Raw genomic sequence first — 16,472 nt, 5'->3', positions numbered from 1 at the left:
TTCTCTATGTCTGACTTTTGATTTGATTGTGGTGTGAGGGTGGTGTGTACATAATCAAATAAAGATGAATAGTCTTTACAACAAATTTGTTTGTAATCAAATAGAAAAAGATTACATCTTATACTTTATTTGAATTTAAAGGTAAGGAAGATAAAGAAGAAAAGCGCGGAGAAACACTTGTAGACCTGCTCAATAAATGCAAAGCCACCGAACCTGCAATCGGTAAATTTAAAGTGAAATTATGCCAAACTTTTTTTATAGCATCCGCTAGTCCCGAACGTATGAAGAGTATAGGAAGAATGCATTTAAAAAAAAAATAAGATATAAAGACAAGCTGATCTATACATTTAGAGGACACAATATACATAAACTATGAGATTCAACTGAAATAGAAGATTTAAAAAAATAAAATAATCCATTCCAAAATAGTATTTCAAGTCCAGGGGCTAGAAAACGATATGTTTTCACAACATTCTATTTCTCTGTCCTTTGCATTCGTAAATCATGTGTTTGCACTAGCCCCAGAATGTTTCGCTATGGGGAAACATTGAGTTGGATGAGATTATCTACACTGATGATCTCAACCAAAGTGGGATACCAAAGCAGCAGGATAAAGATCTTCATGGGGAAGGCTAAAAGATAAGTAAATCTTGCCTTTCCAACACTCACACAGTGAGACACTAAAATAGGTAGATAAAAACTATAGCGTTAGAAAACATGTTTGTAATCGTAACTCGAAAGTGTTTCTTTCTGATGAAGTTCCTCCAAACTGGCACAGTTCAAGCTGCTTTTACAAATTCCCTTGTTCCCTTACAATGTGAAGTGGTAATGTGAAGATTAATAATAGTAAGGATGGGAAGCTGCACCCACCCTCTCCTTCTTCGAACTCTTGTATGTTGAGAATCCAGATTATCACCTCTACCGATTGGGAGGGCTTACACAATGACTTTCTCCTTTACTTGATAATATGCTGGTGAGACTGGTTGATAATAGAACAGATGACCCTCTCCTCCTTCCATCCTGTGAATTGTGGGATGGGGATTAATATATTTATATTTTTTATGGGTCCATCAGATCCCTTTTATCACTGAGAAAGTCTTCCCCTCACCCTTGGGCAGTGAATGGGAAGGGGACAAGATATTAATGGTGCCTAATGGACGCGCCAACTCAATATCCCATGCTGGGTGTGACAACTTCACAAAAAAATCATCCTGCTCTGGCGGTTAAAATACTTTATTTTCTCTCTTGCAGGGCTTGAGCATATCTATGAGTACCATCCTGATGGCGGTGATTTATGTATATATGAGTGCAGAATGTGCGACTGTACAACTGGCCTCTCCAATATGTTCATGCATATAGTTGGAAATAAACACAGAATTGCATATTTGGTAAGTAAGAACACGTAACCAAGCCAACCAGTGGCAATTCCGTTTTCACATAAACCTTATGAGTCGATGGATGTAGAGCATTTAATAAGCCGGTCACTTTTTTTAATATGTGATATCTCTCCCAGTTTGAAGCTCCTCGTAGCCAACAGCAACCTGACCTATGCACGGTATTTTACTAAAGTGAATTAAAAATTTAAAGTCTAAATAGTTTAAATGGAAGAATTCTCCAAGTGCGCTGTGATTTAAATTTTGTTCCTCTGTCCTTAAATTTGATATGTACTTTAAATTCTCATTTTAGTAAATAACACAGTAGATGATTTTTTTTGGATTTTCAGAGGATTTGCCACCCATAATTCACAGGATGACCTATGTGAATTTTAGGAAGTAATTCGATAAATTTAGTTTTGGCAACATGATCTTCCTGATGAAATAACATGCAGCCAATGTAATATATTTAGTGAGAAAAAAGAGTGGAGCAGTAATTGTCAGTAAAGTGGCTGTTTAGGTTATAAGCCCAAACTGAGTGCAAATAGTGAAATAATACTTAGTATAATTTGGCCTCCAATTGGCTTCCTCTCAGCACATATAGAGAAATACATACAAGAAACACATGATAGTGTAGATTGCAAAACCACAATGCAATAATCAAAGTATTCCCAAAAATGTACACAGAAATTATAGGGCTAAGGAAATACCTAAATAAAATGTTATGAGCTATGAAAGGCTCCTGCAATGCAAAGGTTTATTACAGATTAAAAATCACTTAAAATAACAAAGAATATGTCAAAATATATATATATATATATATATATATATATATATATATACATACACACACTATAAAAACTGCCTCATGCAAGAGAGTATTGTGAGTAAGGCACGGCATCCACCGCTACTCACTGCCCAGCTTAAGTAAACGGGTGTAGGAGACTCTGACTTTATGGGAGCTGCAAGGACGCTTCCAAGCCTCTGTTGTCTCCTCCCCCTTCTGTGACGTCAACGCGTTTCACCGGACACCCGGCTTCCTCAGGACGTGATGCTTCAGTGGCCATCTTTGGTAAGGGTATTTAAAGTCTGTTCCCATACAGTCATTGTTTCTTTTTGGTTCCCTTGTCAGTCCAAATTAACTAAATATCGAACCATTTGTATTTCACAGGTTTCTCAATGAAGCCTCTACACATGGTATTTAGCTGTCTATGATCCATAAAAGACGTGAAAATGGCAGTAAAACATCATCTTAAAAAAGATACATAAATAATAACCCACATTAAAATATATTTTAAATTTTTCAGTGCAGTAAAAAACACATTGCTTATAAAAAAAAAAAAACCCACACATTTGTCAGTTATAGAGATCAAACTAGTATACATCCTCCATGTATAAAAGGGAAAATAACAAGAAAAAAGGTTACTTGCTTTCTATTTTTTTTATAAAAAAAATACCCATTTCATCATATGTTAAACAAAGAATAAAATTTAGACCATGGTCATAAAGACAACGAAAAGGTAGAGGGATATAGCTTCAAAGGTGTTAAACATTACAATCAAAAAAGTGACCGTGCAGCAATTCTTAAAGTGACGGTGTGCATGCAGTTTCATATGAATAAAGTGTCTTGTAATGTTGGTTCTGGAATTCGTATAAAGTGTCCAATAAAAAGGCAAAAAGACATAGATTGCCGTTAAAAAAAATAAATAAAAAAATACTAAAGTGACAAATAATTGTCAAAATAATGATGCTGTTAAAAATGATCAAAAAAAACGGCGAATAGAAAATAAACAAGGACCTGCAGAGATGAAAATATTGGAAGAACAAAAATATATATATAATTATAAACACATGACACCTGATAATTCTAAAAATTGGCAAATTTCAAAGTCGTTGTTCAGGCCGTCAGGTGTCATTGTGTTCAATGTATAGATCCATTTCATCTCTGCTTGTCCTATTTTTTTGTATAAAATCCCCACCTCTCCAATCATGTTTCATTTTTTGAATAGCCACAAATTCCATCACCATTGGGACTACATTATGACAATCTCTAAAATGTAAAGAGGCCTGATGAAGTGCATATCGTCTTTTTATGTTATACACATGCTCTCCTATCCTCGTGCGCAGCGTTCTAGTGGTGCGTCCCACGTAGGTTAATCCACAGGGACAGGTGAGCATGTATACAACATTTTTTGAGCCACAGGTCATACCATCTTTTATAGCATGTCTATGCCCATTTACTTCAAACATGTTATAGCACTTTTTTCCTTCCTTTTTTTGCAGGCATTGCAACTCCCGCATTTATAGAAACCTTGATATGTGCTTAAAAAATTGTTCTTGAGGTCACTTTTTAGAGTTGTTAGTGTGCCATCTGTTAATATTCTTTTCAAGTTTGGTACTCCTCTATGGACAATTTTGGGTTGAGATGGTAAAAAATCCCTTAAATCTGGATCGTCCAGCAGGACATGCCAGTATTTGTTAATAATATGTCTAACTTTATGATTTTGACTCCCAGAATACTGACAAATGAAAGGTATATCCCCGGTTAGTTCCTTGTTAGTTTTCTTGTATTTTAACAATTCCCTTCTCTCTTTTAAGTGTATATCCTTAATTGCATCTTCCAGTAGCTCTTCCCGGTATCCCCAGTTTCTAAAATCCCCAATCAGTTTTTGACTTTGCTCTATAAAGGTGCTTGTTTCTGAGCAGTTCCTGTTCAGTCTAAGTACCGTAATTGACCTTTTGGTACATTACTAAGCCAAGGACTGTAGTGGCAGCTGCTGGTTTCGATATTGCTGTTAGCGTCCACGGCCTTGAAGAAAGTCTTGGTTATATATTTGTTTAAATTGTTTTTACATTAATTATGAACTGGTACTCTCATATTGTAGATCATTTAATACGACCGTTTTGAGAATTTAAATAGACTTTTTCTTCCAACAGGTCTTAAATGCGTTGTCCTGACTGATTAATTGTTGTATTTCTGTTTTTTAGAGTAAATATCATCCCATAATGGGCATCTCAAGCAATTACCAACTGAAAAATGCTACGAGGGTCAAGAAATTAAAGAATTCCTGTGATGCTATAGAAAAGACTCATGGACGAAAACAAATAAATGTAATTTATCTCAAATTTAAAAACTTCTGTGATTTCATTTTGTATATTCTTTATAAATGTAAAACAATAACAAGTGTTTTTCTTTCTTCTTTTGTGTAAGTGAATGCTCACCATAAAATAATTTTAATATTAATTGAATATGCCTTTAACTGGGATATTATGGAGAATGTAAGACTTTGGATAGTTTAGGAAAGAAGCAAATTCTGCTTTAATGAACCTCTGAAAAATTAAAACCCAGTTACTAATACCAATTAATCACTTCGATGAATAAGGACTATATTGTTCTCCTCAATCAGACCATAGACCAGCAAATTAAATGAATTGTATTCCCAAGGTTACTTTATTCATCATCATGCAAAGATGCAGACATTGGGTTTCCATTAAACAATGAGTTTGAGACAATTTAAAAGTAGATCGTCAGGCCAAAGTAGCTGAACTGTAAACATTCTATTATTTGGACATGTATTTTTTTTTTTGCTTCAATTCAGTTATCTTTCCAGTTACTATTTTAGACTAAAATAATTGCATTTTTTCTAGCAGTACCACAAATTCTTATACTTCGTAAATGATCCTTTTAGTTTGCTGAATATGTGATGTATTAATCTTTCTCTGATTTATTTAGGTTCTAAAAGGAACTTATATTCCCAGGAATTTTAGTGAGGGTAAGTTTCAATATGTGATTTGACTTCTCACCATGTTGCTTTCCTGTTTTGTAATGACTCTATCTCCCTCCCCCTCTCTCTTTCTCTCATTGAGTTTTAAGAAAATGCTAACACAACAGAGCAAATTCCGTTTAATGTGGTTTATGTGGAGCCACACACGGCTTTTCTGCAAACACAGATAAACGGAGCAATTCCTCCCAGGATCCTCTGTGCCTGAGAGATAATTATCAGAATACACATCGCTGATTATATTATCTCTCAGTGACAGAAAAATCTAATATTTCTTAACCACCCCAAAAGTACCCCCAAAATACATGGAAACCCAACAAATGTCACATATCTAGATAGCCTGGATCTGGGCGAACAATATATACAAAGATCACCCAGATCCGTTTGGTAGTTTTGGATCGCCATCGCAGGGAAGTTCGGACCAGTCTGCTACGAGGTTGAATCCGAAAATAGTTCCAAGTTAGATGAGAGCTGATTCGTGTAGAATGCTGCCCGTGTTAGGTAGTCTGTAACTCCCGAACACCGTTCATGTAGATGTAGTGGAACTGGGACGGGCAGCAGGTCCACGGTGACTGGTGTTCGCGGGAGTGCCTGGACGAAATCCGTTCCAGGCACTCGATGACCAAGTCCCACTGCCAGCGTTCGGGAGATATTGTCCCGACCACGTGCATTTGCATGAATGAAATGGCGGCCACCTAGTGGAGCATTCTATTAGTTCCTTTGCAGTTTTCGTACAAGATACTCAACGTTCCACGTTATAATGGGTCTCTGGGGTGGTCTTGGTTCTGTAACTAAACAAAATTAAGTACGAGTAACAGTTAGGTGAAAGGAGACGAAAGTGATGGGGTAGTCCTTCACACTGCTCCCCCCTATGCTCACGGCTCCGTCAGACACTGTTGGACACTTTTCGGGTCCACTTGGGGTGGTCCGGACTACACAATGAACTGGTCAAGCTACCAGCTCGGTCTGGCAGGATAGTCAGTCTGCGTTCCCGTTCTGTTTTCCTGGTCGGTAATGTATGGTGAAGTTGTACGGTTGTAGCACTAGACACCTCAGAGGACGGGCTTTATCTCCAGCCACTCGATTGAGCCAGTCTAGGGGAATGTGGTCAGTAACGATAGTGAATGCGCGGCCATAGAGATAAGGGGGTAATTTCTTTAGTACCCACACTAGGGCTAAGCACTCTTTTTCAATGGCCGCGTAACTAACCTCCTGAGGTAATAGCTCCCGGCTGAAATAGCAACTGGGTGATCGCCTCCGTCCTCGCCTACCTGGCTCAGAACTGCCCCCAGTCCAAACATTGAAGCGTCTGTATGGACAATAAAACGTTTGTTAGAATCTGGGCCAGCCAGAACAGGAGCCCTCACAAGGGCTTGCTTCAGGGATTGGAAAGCCGCCTCACATTCCAGGGACCACAGGACCTGTCTCGGTAAGTTCTTTTTAGTCAGGTCAGTCAGGGGTTTGGCCATGGCGCTATTCTAGGGTACAAAGCGTCTGTCATAGCCGTCTATCCCTAAGAAGGCCGTGACTTGTGTCTTGGTAGGGGAGTGGGCCAGTTAGCAATGGCCTCAATCTTAGTGGGTTCTGTCCGTTGTTTACCACATCCTACACGGTGACCCAGATACTGCACCTCCGCCATGCCAATGTGACACTTGTCTGGTTTCAAAGTTAAGCCGGCTTCCATAATCCTGTCTAACATTGTCCCTGTGTGGTCTAGGTGAGCCTCCCAGGTGTCGCTATAAGTCGCAATGTCATCTAGGTATGCACATGCATAATCCTGGAGACCATCTAGGAGGCGATCCACCATCCCTAAACTGGTATACACCGAATGGGGTGACGAAGGCTGACTTGGGTATGGCCTCCTCGGCTAGGGGAATCTGCCAATAGCATTTTCATAGGTCTATAGTGGTTCAATACCGTCCCCTAGCTATACGGTCCAACAATTTGTCTTTCCTAGGCATCAGGTAGGCATTGTGGCGTTTTGTCGTTAAGACTCCTGTAATCCACGCAAAAAGGGGTTGTATCTTCCGTTTTGGCATCAGGACTACAGGAGAAGCCCAAGGACTTTCGGAGTGCTCAATGACTCCTAAACTGAGCATCTCCGCTATCTCTTTCCGCATTGCTTCCTGGACTGCCTCCGGAATGTGGTATGGTGGCTGTCTCAAGGGGGCCTGGCCCGGGGTGTCCACCTTTTGGGTCGCTAGAGGAGTATACCCGGGCTCCTGGGAGAAGGTGGCTTGTTTGACCTCCAGCAGTTGGATCGCCTGGGCTCACTCCTGCGGTCCCAGGCACTCCTCCAGCTGGACCAAGTCTATGGCCCTCTCTCTAGGGTCACCTCCTAACAGGTCGGGTAAGGGAAGGGCATCGGGGTCCTCAGATGCCTGGGCGCACATGGCAGCCACCTCTTCCTCTCTACCTTTATATTCCTTGAGCATGTTGATGTGAAACATCTGTTTCACATCTTCATTCTCTCAGCTAGCTACCGTGTACGTGGTGTCACTGCCCAATAGCCTTGAATGGTCCCTGCCAGGCTGCCTTTAGTTTATCTTGCCGGTTTGAGTACAAGAACCTTTTGTGCGACCTGGAAACTACAGTGCCTGGCCTTCCGGTCATACCATACCCGCTGGCCCGCATACTCTGTCCCTCAACTCCAGCACGTAGGGCACAATCTGGGTGAAGCTTGAACCGTTCGGTGAAACCGCTGCAGTTCGTTGCGCCTTCAGTAGGCGTACTTGCAATTCGCACTGTTCCTGGGCGTTTGCGTTCGCATCATGAATAATCCTCATGATGATTACGGGAGAAGGGTTTGGCCCGAACAGTACCAACCGTTCACTTATCTCCCTCATCGGTTCACTTTAGTTTGCACGAACAGTTGGGGTCGCCGCGACCAAGTTCTCCCTGTCCAGCTTCCTTAGCTCGCTGATAATAATACGCTTGGCTTTGTTGCTGGCAATGCCCCCACAAACCTCTAGTAGGTCCTTTTAAGGTGCTGCGCTTAAGCTGCGTGTATCAGCCTTCCATCCACTGTACGCCAGTGCCAACCTCTGATTATAATTCCAGGAAAAAGGGACCATCCCACTTCTGCCACCAAATGTGGTGGTCTGCCAGAGTATCTCCGCCACGGATGCCCTTTTCCCAATAAACGAACACAAGCAATCCCAAAGGTAAAATATCATCGATGTCCCTTAACCCCCCCACCCCCCACACATGAGCTTAGGCATAATGCTGGGAAAAGACTGGTTTATTTGGAGCCCAATATGGCTTTTTATGCAAAAGTCCCAACACAGGGTTTCAAACACAGAAAACCAGGGAAATCCCTCCCAGGATCATCTGTGTCTGAGAGATAATTATCAGAAAACACATTGCTAATTATCTCTCAGGGGCAGAAAAAAATCTAAAATTTCTTAACCACCCCAAAATTATCCCCCAAAAATGTGGAAAACCCACAAGTCACATCCCCAGATAGCCTGCATCGGGGCAAACAATATATCCAAAAGCACCCAGATCCGTTTGGTAGTTTTGGATCGCCATTGTGGGGAAGTTCTGACCGGTCTGCCACGAGGTTGAAACCCAAAATAGTTCCAGGGAAGAAGTGGCAAGAGCTGGTCTTTGTTCGTGGGGTGTAACTCCCGAACGCCGTTCGTGTAGTGGAACTGGGACGTGCAGCAGGTCCATGATGACCGGTGTTCATGGGAGTGCCTGGCGGAAATCCGTTCCTCTCACTCGACGACCGAACAAAATAAACTTGTAGTGAAGTGAGAGAGCCTATTGGTGTCATGGAGGGCTGAAAAGTCCCTGTTTGATATCAGCTATATCATCTTCTGAGGCCTTCACCCTATTATTAACTGCCTGTATGTCTGCTTTAATAACTGCCACGTCAGCTGCCAGGATATTCTTGATCTCCAGAACCAAGTTGCGAAAGTCCCGCTGTGTGACTGGGACTAAACCATCTAGGCCTTCTGCAGTGATACAGAACCGGCTCAGGAGGTGGGTCAGGTTGTATGGGTTCTGCTGGTGCCATCTCAGTTCTGTGCTCCGCCTTGTTTGCCATTTTGAGTGGCTGTTGTCGCTGAAGTAATGCTCCTATGTCTCTGGACCCTGAAGGTGGATCCAGGGGAGGCTTCTGTGACCGTCTGCCCATCGGTGCTAGGAATGTTTGGTGAGTGGCCGGGTAATATTCCACCTCCCCGTGAGGCTCCAAGCTGTCTAGCAGCTCCGACCAGATCAGGTTCTGAGTGGGCTTGTAGACTCCATACCTGCGCTACTGCCGTTTTACCCTCTCGGGGAAGCAAAGAGTAGGGTGGATGAGGGGTTTAGCAGACGGAGAGCTGTGAAAGGGCGTCTGCTCGGCCTCATGGTTAAGCTCTGCCCCCAAATAAATTATATTTTAAAGGAATAATCAAATACCCCAAAAATTTTAGCTTTGTTGATTTCAATAGAAATTAGAACTTTTATGAATTAACCTTGGTATATTTTCTGGCTGTCAATTAGACAACTGTCCTGTTACTTCCTGGTTGTTGCACATGGTGGAGCCAAACTCAAGAGGCAGGCAATTGCCCAGAGCCACCTGTCCTTCAAATACTTTTTTTTATCTTTGGGAATTCTGTGATTTGACAACCACAGAATGTCTGTGCTGGGTTAGAAGAGGAGAGCTTGCAAGGTCTGTCGTTGAGATCTGAAACTTGCAAGCAGTTTTTAGATACACCCACAATTAAATAATGCATGTTTTCATTGTTGTATATAGCTTTCACACACCAAGGTAAAGTTATCACTGCAGCCCAGTCCTCCTTCAGAGATGTCACTGCCGTTCACTGCAGGGGTAAAGCTGTCACAAGTGTAGAGTTGAAGGAGGACTTCGGCAGTATGCTGGGGGAAACGTACAACCATTGGTCATCTATCCCTAGCATCTATGCACAGAACTGACAGTAGCGATACAACTGAGCAGATGCATGTTGCAGATGCTCCGGGGAGAATATTTTTAAACAGAGGGTTTGCCTATCTATTCCAGCAATTACCCAGGCCTCATTTACTTAGGAGGCTTTGGACTTCCTTATTGACCCCCCACTAAGGCCAAGAGCATAGTTGTGGAAACTCATTTCAGAGTGGCCAGGTCTCCCAGGGCACCAGCGAATGTTCCTTGAGACTTATTGGTGAGTTGACACGCAGAGGCGGACAAGGATGCAGAGATGTCTACAACTCTGGCCTCTCCAACATATGCTTTGAGTACTGTATCCTTTTATCTACTATTCCCTGGAGGCAAAAACTTTACCAAGCTTTTGCAGGGAAAATTATATTGTCTACTATTTGGTACTGGGGCACAGACTGAATTCCGCCATGGTGGCGAACAACTCCAGATCTTGGATATTTTAAAAACAAATGCGTTTGTTGCTGCCTTAGATTTTCCATGACCTAACCCTTCCTGTTCTGCTTCTCCTACTGGAGTAACCCTCCCACACCACCCAGCATCTGACCAAGCATTTAGGTGTTCTGATTATATTTAACAATACCAATGTGATTATGTATATTGATTAAAGTGACCAGCTCATAATATACTTGAATATGTGTTTAGAACTATTGTGTTTAAAATTTATTATGTATCACATGTTTCTCAAAGAGTTTATGTACTCCTTTGATACTATACAAATAAACTTTGCAAAAAACAAAGACATTAGCAGACATATCTACCTTGTTCACAAATTAACTCCATGTACTCTGCATGAGTCATTACTCTCATTTGACCTAAAGGGGCCTGATACCCTAAATTAGAACATGATCATAATAAAGGGATTCTTTAGTGCCAGGAAAACGTACCCGTTTTCCTGGTACTATAGGGTTATTAGGTCCCCCCTCCCGCGGGGCTAAATGGGTTAACCACTTACCTGTTTCCAGCGCCGATGTCCCTCGACACTGGGTCAGGCTCCGCCCATGTTTCTCCCTTGCCAACGTCAGCTGGCGGGGAGACCTAATGCGCATGCGCGGCAATAACCGTGCACATTAGACCTCCCCATAGGAAAGCATTATTAAATGCTTTCCTCTGGGAAAAATCTGACGCTGGAGGTTCATGAGGACATCCAGCGTCCGATAACTGACCAAAGGTCGGTTTGGATTCTGAAAGCCCTCTAGTGGCTGTCTATTAGACAGAGGGCAGACTTAGAGCTGCAATGTAAACACTGCAGTTCTCTGGAACTAAGTGCAAAAGGGTCACAGCACCCAGACCACTTCAATGAGCTGAAGTAGTCTGGGTGCCTACAGTGTCCCTTTAATGACAAAGGCAATTGAATACCTTCATTACATCCCAAACATATATTTTCTTCAAGGACTTGTAGTTGAATCCATGCTCCTTCGGTATTTCAGTATTTTATTTAATTGTCTTATTTCCTCAGAAGTGATGGTTCCTGCTATAATAATATGAAACTAATAAAATATAATTAGACCAACAGGGTTATATACTACAGTGAGAATTCAAAGTAAAATTCTAATTTAAGGCCAAAGTAGCTGAGCTGAAAGAATAGATGACTTTTTTGAATTTTCCCAGATGGTCAATTTTGACATTTAAATTCTTATTCTCACTTTAGTGAATAACCATGTGTATTTGGATGCTAAAAGCAAATATACCTAGAGTTTACTGAAGGGAAGCTTACAGTGCTTTGTGTTAGTCAGTTGGCGCAGAGAGAAAGGAATCTATGTCTGACTTTACAGTTCCTGTTACACATTCAAACAACCTTAAGTTTAGCTATTTTTCTACAATGCTCTAATGTATCATTCTGATGAACCGTAGGCCCGGATCCTCCGCCTTCTATAAATTATCGACCAAACAGCATGCTTCAGAAAATGGATTTCACCACTGATGACTTTGATACAGATGGCAAACCTAAAATCCCTCTAGTAGTAGCACCCCTTGCTCCTCCAGAACGTGAAATATCTTTTAGAGGTAATTCTTTAAGACCGTACCAATTTTCTTAATACTTTGTGTATTCTACTCCAGTGCTCACAAGACAAGAAGACTTGTTCCTCTTAACCATTATATGTTTCTGCTTACTATTCCATATAAAAACATTTGCTATAGATTGACGATGAAGTTGGGTGTTTTGCTTTGCTTTGTTTTTTTTTCTTATTCTCAACAAAAACAATATGCAAATATCTAACTTTACACACATTTTTAAACTTTCTCTAGGTTTTGTTGATTTTGAATAATTTTTTTATTGTTTTTGATTATTTTTAATTATTGTAGAATTAAAGGAACTCCATGAAGAAAAGATGAAAGTGATGCAAACAAGGTAGGTATCAGGTGCTGTTCTGTCCACAATAAACATTCTGTATTGTGAGGCATTATTAGTTTTGACCATTGTGATCTGTGTATACATACATTAAAGAGTTTATGACGCAAGTGGTCCGTGCGTGCCATCCCCCCAGTTTGTGGTATACTGTTTTCGAACGAGATGACAAAACTGAACCTCTCTTGGAGCACGAAATCTAGCTTTTCTGCTGTGGTTTGGTTAATGCAGCAGTGGATATCCACATTAACCCATCCAACTTTCAATGGTAATGATAGGCTGAGAGTACTGGTCTAAACCATTGCAGTCTAAAGTTCAACTTTGAATTCCTAGAGGAAATACTTTAAATCAATTTCAGCCTACATAAAAGAACATTTTCAGACAATTTCAAAATTATAATATACAATTTCCAGACTGATCATGATTTCAATTATATTTATAGTCTGACTGAAATGAAGCAATCACTTAGAATGCAGCTCTGATACTTTTTTATTATATATATATATATATTGTGTGTGTGTTACGCACGTGTTACGCACTTGCACTTTTGCATTTAAAATTTGTTATATATCTTGCGCTGGTACAACATATATATTTCTTCAATGTTAATAGCCTTGGTTACCTTCTTTATATAGCTTTTAAAACAATACTATTTCATCCTTTTTATAATTCCAATTTAAAGAACTCACATAATCTGTTTACCACAAAGACCGCTAAGTCTAAAAACTTAAAGTACTTCATTTTTCTTTTCCCTGCATGGGTATAGTGAAGAGCCAGACCAGGGGACCACAGAGGAACAGGTAAGTTTCATATTTTATAGCATTGATTGTACATTACATTAAATATGGGTCATCCTAATGTAGATAATATGAATATTTTTTTTTTTTTTTTTAATTCTTTATTTTTATGGGCATGCAGAATATAAAATTGCTTTACATCAAGTGCAATACGTTTTTCACATTGTACAACAGATTGATAAAATTCTATGGCAACCATTACACTTTGCTAAGCTACCCGTTTTTTATTTATATAGTCTGATACACCTCTTGCCTAGAGTTTAGCCTTGGTGCCGTTTGGTAGGAGGGTGCGTGGAGTCGGCTGGGGGGGCCCTGCTCAAGGATGTCGGGTCTGGATACCTACGAGGGCTCTCATATTTAAAGTTTAATACTCGCATGTATGTGGCCATAGGCCGCCTAAACAACCAAGTAAAAGGTGGGGGGAGGGATTCATCTTAAACAGCATCCCTAGCTGTCTGCTCACGGAGCCAGTTAGCATGGATTAGAAATTAAAACTTACGATTAACTCTTAAATTGTAGCGCTACTTTTAAAGACATAGTGCAAACTGCAGCTAATCATGCATTTAAAAATAAACAGAAATTAAAACAGAACAAATGTAAAACAAAACAAAGCCGCATTTGTATCATTGGTACATAAGCTTGTGTAGAGAGTCCAGGTCACCGTCCTGCATTGACGACCCGTTGGGGTCGAAGTGGGTAACAGGTCCGCAGGGCTTTGAGCTCAGGTCAGGGAGCTTGCCGCCTTCGGTGTCGGTTCTCTGGGCGCAAACGGGGTAATGTCCTCTACATTCCACAGCGGCCGGGCACTCGCTGACGCCGTAGGCAGCGCAAGTCCTAGTGGTCGGAGGAAGTTGGACGCCTCGGAGATATGGGAAAGGTAGGTTGTCTTGCCGGCCTGCTCTGTTATGAGGCGGTTAAGCCCCCATTTATACGGAATGGAATTCTCTCGAAGCAGAGTAGTAACCTGTCGGAGGGATCTGCGCCACGTGAGGGTCTGCCTGGAGAGGTCCTTATAGAACGTTAGGGTATCTCCCTCAAAGGTCACTGTTGGGGAGCCCTTAGCTGCGCCCATCAGGGCCCCTTGATCTGAGTCCCGGATGAATTTAGGTAGCTTTAGGTAGTCGGAAGCAAGAGTCCAGTCCCAATTGCTTGGCTTGGTTTGGGACTAACAGCCATGTAGCCACGAGCCTTCTGCAATAATGCGTCAATTCCATGCTTGTGATCGATTCGGGCACCCCTCTGATGCGCAGGTTTCTGGCCTTCGCCTTGTCCTCCATGCCGGCCATCTGGGCCGTCAGCGGCGCACACTGTTTTTGGAGGGACCCCAGCGTTGCATCCGTGGCCGATTGTGCCACCCTGGTACTCTTGAGAGACTCCTCAGCCGTTGTCACACGGCCCGATATCGCTGAGATCTCACTGCGTACTTGCGCCATGTCGGCGTCGAACATTGCTTTAATGTTGAGCATCAAGGTCTTGATGTCTGCTTTGGTGGCAGGAGCTGCGTCTCCGAGCTCGTGAGCTTGTGGGGCTTTGAGTAGTGCCCTGCCAGGAATGTAAGCAGAGTCGGAAAGGCTCTACTCATCTGAGGAGTGCGTGGCGTAGGCCTCGCTCGGCGCCATCTTGGCGGGCTCTTTTCGTGGAGTCGGGCGTAGAAAATTGCCTATATCTTGGGATCCGGAGGTAGGATCAGCCCGGCTTTTCTTCGCCCTTTTTCCCCATAGCTTAAGGGTTCTGGGGGTCCGATTATCTGGTCCCGGAATTTGTTTTTTGCTCTAAAACACGGGTTTTAATGGGTCCCGGAGTCAGAGCTGTTGTAAGCTGCGACTTTCCCGCTCAGGCGCTGGCGAGAATATGAATATTTATACCTTTTTATTCTTATTTTCTTTAGCTGTTTCAGTAATGAGGCCTGTTTATTATATAACACAATGCACTCACCGTTAATGCCAGGCTTGTCATTATTGTTCACGTTTTGGTAGCTAACCAGTCTCCAGTGCTTCCAGACCGAAATTGTTTGAAAACTAGGAGAGGCTAACGTAGATTTCCACTTTTGCATTACCTGATTAACTAAAACTAGCATTACCTTACTGTTTTGTACCAAGTGAAGTAATACAATGGATGTATGCACTGTATTAACCTTGTTTTAAAAAAGGATCTTTGTTTTCTTACGCATTCCAGGACAATGACAGTGACCGAGAAGTGGTCAGCATGGTAAGATGTGAAAACATATTCTGCAGCTCTCACTTTTTGATTGGCTGTAAACCCTAGCACCCATGGATTTTAAAAAAAGTTTTTTCTTTCCTGTAGGATCTTAGCGAATGTGATCCCGATGAATTCTTGTGCAACAGAGAACTATTTGATTTCTTGGTAATTATTTTTCAAATACCCCTTCTTTCAGAAGTGTAGTTTCGATCATTACAAGCATAATAATTGCATTACGCTGTCATCAAATCTTTAAGACCACCTTGCGGATTCATGCAAACCATACATTAGATGCCTTCTGTTAATGGTGTTTTGTTCTAAACAGCATCCATAGATTTGTCTCATCAGCCCAGTTAACTGCTGAGTCCCTTTATTTCTGTCAACATGCTGCGGTGCTAAATCTGCATTGTAAAACATTGTGGACTAAGGTCCGGTTTTTATGTGCTACATTTTTTTTTTTTTTTTTTTTAACTAGTATATAAAATTGATGCAATTCATTAATTGATGAAACTTTTCTGTGTGCATCATTGAGATAAAGCTGATTAATTCTGATTAAATGTCTATTCTAAGCGAAGGTATCTTGCCTTTATTTTGTTTCCTACAGGAGACGTTTGAAGTCTTAAATGACGACGATGTTAACTTTGTTTTAAAAGTTACAGAGATATTTGGGAGTGCTTTAGTAAACCACAAGAAACGTGAAGAAGAGCGAAAACAAATAGTACGTAATTTAATTATCATTGCATTCATGCCATATTATCATTATATAGTGCCAACATATTCCCAACATATATGGGGATATTTGAGAACATGTAATTTGCATACAGAATATACTAGAGACAAGAGGTGAAGTAGTCCCTGTTTAAATGATCTTACACTCTATGAGGGGGTAAAGATACACAAGAGAATCATCATCATTTTAGAGGGAAGGAGGGATTGATGGGTAAGATTTAAGCCAGTAAAAGTGGTGTGTGGAAGAACCAAACAATAGCCCAGCTCACACTTCCTTCTGCCACTGAGTCAAAGAAAGTGAAGAGGGTAGTGAAATGA

The 16,472-nt window shown here is 41.3% G+C and overlaps 1 protein-coding gene across 1 annotated transcript in view; it reads left to right on the top strand.

The window, feature by feature from the left end:
- The window catches only part of LOC134609406 (uncharacterized), an 89,832-nt gene that overhangs the window by 10,905 nt on the left and 62,455 nt on the right, over nucleotides 1-16,472 (top strand). The window contains exons 6-15 of the mRNA XM_063453086.1: nucleotides 142-222; nucleotides 1,252-1,388; nucleotides 4,362-4,484; nucleotides 5,107-5,146; nucleotides 11,934-12,086; nucleotides 12,387-12,432; nucleotides 13,196-13,229; nucleotides 15,402-15,434; nucleotides 15,531-15,590; nucleotides 16,030-16,143. Coding sequence (XP_063309156.1) covers nucleotides 142-222; nucleotides 1,252-1,388; nucleotides 4,362-4,484; nucleotides 5,107-5,146; nucleotides 11,934-12,086; nucleotides 12,387-12,432; nucleotides 13,196-13,229; nucleotides 15,402-15,434; nucleotides 15,531-15,590; nucleotides 16,030-16,143 — 821 coding nt within the window. The remainder of the gene's footprint in view (nucleotides 1-141; nucleotides 223-1,251; nucleotides 1,389-4,361; nucleotides 4,485-5,106; nucleotides 5,147-11,933; nucleotides 12,087-12,386; nucleotides 12,433-13,195; nucleotides 13,230-15,401; nucleotides 15,435-15,530; nucleotides 15,591-16,029; nucleotides 16,144-16,472) is intronic.

Source organism: Pelobates fuscus, chromosome 4 (assembly GCF_036172605.1).
Source record: "Pelobates fuscus isolate aPelFus1 chromosome 4, aPelFus1.pri, whole genome shotgun sequence".
Classification (NCBI taxonomy): Eukaryota; Metazoa; Chordata; class Amphibia; order Anura; family Pelobatidae; genus Pelobates; species Pelobates fuscus.
The sequence above is the reverse complement of the archived record's forward strand: the minus strand, read 5'-3'. Positions and strand labels throughout refer to the sequence as shown.